We start from the raw sequence: 4007 nt of genomic DNA on the forward strand, positions 1-4007 counted from the left end.
CCCTAATCAGTGTTACCTAGACGGTTGCAATCCGAGCGATCCAACCGTTCAAATCATTACCAAAATCCCATTAACTAACTTTTTCCCTCTCAAAATCCAAAAGCCTAGAGAAACCAAAAGGGAAGGTGGTGATGATCAATCTCTTCTCTTGTATCAAACTGTCAAGCGTACCAAAAAGCAACATAGTGTGCAAATAATAATAATCCAATGGCCATGATCCGCACCAAGCTGTTGCTACCATGGATGATAGACAAGAGGTTGCGAGACCAAATCAGCCCCCCACAAGATTGCACCCCACAACATCTTACAGTATATCCTTCTCGTGTATTGGGAACATCTTCCAATGATAATCTCATAATGATGGTGTGATGATCGGAAGATGCTCTCAATACACGGCAGAGATGTGCTGTGTAACGTTGTGGGGGGCTGATTTGAACCTAGAGTTACTACTTATTAGTTGTGCATGGATTTTCTTCGGATCTGAATTGTCTTCCAGATTATTATTAAGAGGGGCCCACTCCAGTAGTCGTCGACCCTGACACTGTTCATGGTGAGAAAATATAGCTTTAGTACGACACTCTATTAGCCCCAAGACTCTCGGTACCGGTACCACCATGAATTCTAATGCTTCACGTTTGTTTGCAATTAAAAATTCTATCCATCTACGTTTCCTCTTTCTTCCAATCCTTTTTATTTAAGTGATCATCGTGTAGATAACAGAGAGAGAGAGAGAGAGAGAGAGAGTTGCCATCGATTCCCCTGCTTAGGAATTCCGACGACCATTGCAACTGTCTGCTGCTGCTAGAATTGGTAAGTCTCCAGACAATGCCTGAAATCCTTTTTGTTTTTTGGGACAAATCCTATTTAAAATACTAGTGAAGGTCATGAACTGATTCATGGTATCCCCGATTTTGATTTTGAGTACACAACTCCCCTTTTTTTCTTCAACCTTTCCATTTAGGTGCAGTTTTGAGGAAAAAGGCTCCGAGCAGCCAAATTGCTTTTTCTTGTTTGTATCGGAAGAATGGGTCTGACAGTCACATCTTAGGATTAGTTCCTGTTGATTCCAGCTCTTTGAAAATTGAAATTTGAATATGAATATGAAGTGTAAATTGTTTTATGGAGAAGCATATGATTTATTGCTCTGCCAGAATTTCTCATGAAAATTTATGTTATATATATATATATATATATATATATATATATATTTCAACTTTTAAGCATATATAACTCATGCAAACTTTGATGCATTTTGTGCTCTTCCTATTTCGTTCTTGGTTTTCTTTTCTCCTTTAGTCTGCATCTGTTTCAATGTAAAAGGGGTGCAAAGCAATGCTTTCACCACAAAATTAAAATTTTCCACCCCAGAACTCTTTCATGATTGACCAAAACTTTTAAAAGCAACAAAGTTGTTTTTCTCCCTTTCAGTTCTCTCTTTCTATATCACCAAGTTCTCTCTTTCTCCCTTTCAGTGGTTCGCATTCCATTTGAAGTTCATTTTCGCACAATCTTCTTTGGTCCATGGCTGAAGCATCAAACGTTATACACACCAATGTTAACCCAATTAACAGTAATGAATACTAGGGCTGCAAAAAAAAAAAAAAAGAATACCAAATAGCATAAATAAATGAGACTAAAACTGATCAAAATATTAGGGTCTAAAGTGGCCTCTTTACAAAGTTCATTAGTTGTCAGAGTAAAAAATCTATTTTACGAACAAAATGATTTGTGCAAAACTTGACCCTTTGACAATTCAGTGAAAAATTGTCACCAGAATACTAAATTACTTGTGAAATTTTCACTAAATTGCAGAATCTTCACTGAAAAGTTAGGGAAAGGAAAGGAAGGGAAACATGTACAAACCTTGTATAGATTTTCCTGCCTTTCCCTACCTTTTCCTTCAAACCAAACACAGCCTTAATGATAGATATAATATATCCAATAGAAATTATAGATATAATATAAATTTTAAGTACATATGAGCATATATATTTAAATCTAATCCCTATAATCACCTGATGCTCAGTTTGGAAGGAGTACAAATACAAATTTGTAGAGTACAAAACCTTGTATTTTGTATTATTTTCTATGTATTTGCACTGTGCATATTTGTATTTGTACTCTTTCCAAACTGAGCCTGAAGATTTTAATGCCTAGGTAATATATAACATTGTTTGTTGGCTACGTTGCAAGATAAGAACTCAGAAGGTTCATAGAACTGATCTATAGAATACTATATATTATAGCCCTTTAGCCTCTTTTCCCATTATATTTTGAATATTAAATGCAATGCTCGTTTCTTCTGTTCCTTGTCCAGATTTGGTAAACATAGAAAATTAGTATCTCATCACCATTAATGATCAAAAGATGTTGTCTTACTCAGGGGCTCAAGGTTGTATCCTCAAAAATAATGACAATGACAAATGCTGGATATATCTCTTCAGAGACTGCAGAAGAGTTCAATGATAAAAAAGATCATAGCCTCACAGCTGAAGAAAATTGGTCTGAACTTCCACACCTTCTCCTATGGATGATTATGGAGCATCTAGATTTTGTTGATAACCTGCGGCTAGCTGCTGTTTGTCATAATTGGTCTTTTGCATTTGCAAACTGCCCCAAGAAGCTTCAGTCTGCTGGAGACACATTACCTTGGGTCATGTACCCTAGGAATTCAGAAAGAAGTAAGCTTGTATTCATTAGTGTTTCAAAGAAGGAGAAATACACCATTAAGCTCCCTAACTTCTTCAATGGAACCAAAAGCATTTACTCAAAACAAGGGTGGTTGCTTTTACAAAGAAGGAATGGACTAAGGTGGTTCAAAGATTCCCTGCAAAGAATAAAGGCCGAACGGTTGCCAGATTCTGTGTTCTTGTATAACCCCTTTACTAAAACTGAATTGGAGATGCCAGACATTGTAAAACCAAAAGATCCATATGCTGGATCTTTCTCCACCTTTGATGGCTACCCTCACTATGTAGTTCTTCTTGAGTATAATGACCCTACACAAATAACTCTTCAAATAGCTAAGCCAGGTGATAAAGCATGGGTCAAGTATTCCTACAATGGCCAGAGTATGCCATATTCGGGATTTGGTGGTTTACATGTACTTGGAGTGCATGTATACTGCTTCAGTGCAACAGGAGGGATGATTATTTTCAATATGAGAGATCAGACATGGACAGAATTACCTGATTTAGCCAGTAGATTTGAGCTAAGTTACATGGGGGAGCATGAAGGGGAGGTTGTGATTCTTCAAGTAAGAAATTTAAGCTCATTTAGGTTTTTCAGATTGAATAATGCTCAGAATGCTTGGGAGGAGTTGAATATTAATGAAGTTAAGAACTTGAATTGGTTTCTTGGTAGGTATACTTGCTTTTCTGCAAAGTCGTTTGGTATGAAAATTTATCATTTATATGGGGAATTGGAACCGAATGATCGGTTGTTTTACTTAAATGACCAATCTTGTGGTGTTGATGTTATAGATATGATGGATGGAAATACGCAGAACCTCATTCCATATGTACTTCCTTCCACAGCAACTTGGGTTCATATGGCTTGAGAAAGGCCAATTCTTGCAATAATGTTTTTGACTTTTTGCTCCTTTTATTTGGCTACTTTGTTCTAATGTAATGCAGTTTGCCTGAAACATGATGTCAACTATCTTAAGGTACTTGGTACTTTGGTAACATCTTCTAATCATGATATAAACATTTTCTTGGGATATATTGTTGAGAAAATAAATATGTTTATTGGCATGACTATGTACATTCATATTCTTTGATGCTCAAGACTTTCAACATCCTTCTACATAAAAAATCACCCATGATCAGAAAACATGAAGACTCATGGAAATCCATCTAGAATGCTGTCCAAAAAACAAGCAAAAATGCATGCTCAAAGACACTCATAACTTGAATATAAATTGATTCTTCTGTTAAAGTTGAACTCTACCAAACATTGACAATATGACAGCATTATCAGATGTTTGTAATGTAGATACGAAATAG

The 4007-nt window shown here is 36.1% G+C and overlaps 1 protein-coding gene across 2 annotated transcripts; it reads left to right on the forward strand.

Moving 5' to 3' along the window:
- The first annotated feature begins 609 nt into the window (after nucleotides 1–609).
- On the forward strand, nucleotides 610–3758 carry LOC104588078 (F-box/kelch-repeat protein At1g57790-like). 2 transcript variants are annotated; one of them, XM_088886917.1, is made up of 3 exons: nucleotides 610–810; nucleotides 2384–3359; nucleotides 3483–3758. In XM_088886917.1, the coding sequence occupies exons 2-3, from the start codon at nucleotides 2411–2413 to the stop codon at nucleotides 3557–3559; spliced, it is 1026 nt and encodes a 341-aa protein (XP_088743043.1). In that variant the 5' UTR covers nucleotides 610–810; nucleotides 2384–2410; the 3' UTR covers nucleotides 3560–3758. The 2 variants fall into 2 exon arrangements, with proteins under 2 accessions (XP_088743043.1, XP_010244198.1); XM_010245896.3 differs by having other exon boundaries at nucleotides 613–810; nucleotides 2384–3758.
- Nucleotides 3759–4007: the final 249 nt, after the last annotated feature.

This window comes from Nelumbo nucifera, chromosome 1 (assembly GCF_055504915.1).
Source record: "Nelumbo nucifera cultivar China Antique chromosome 1, China Antique-T2T, whole genome shotgun sequence".
Lineage (NCBI taxonomy): Eukaryota > Viridiplantae > Streptophyta > Magnoliopsida > Proteales > Nelumbonaceae > Nelumbo > Nelumbo nucifera.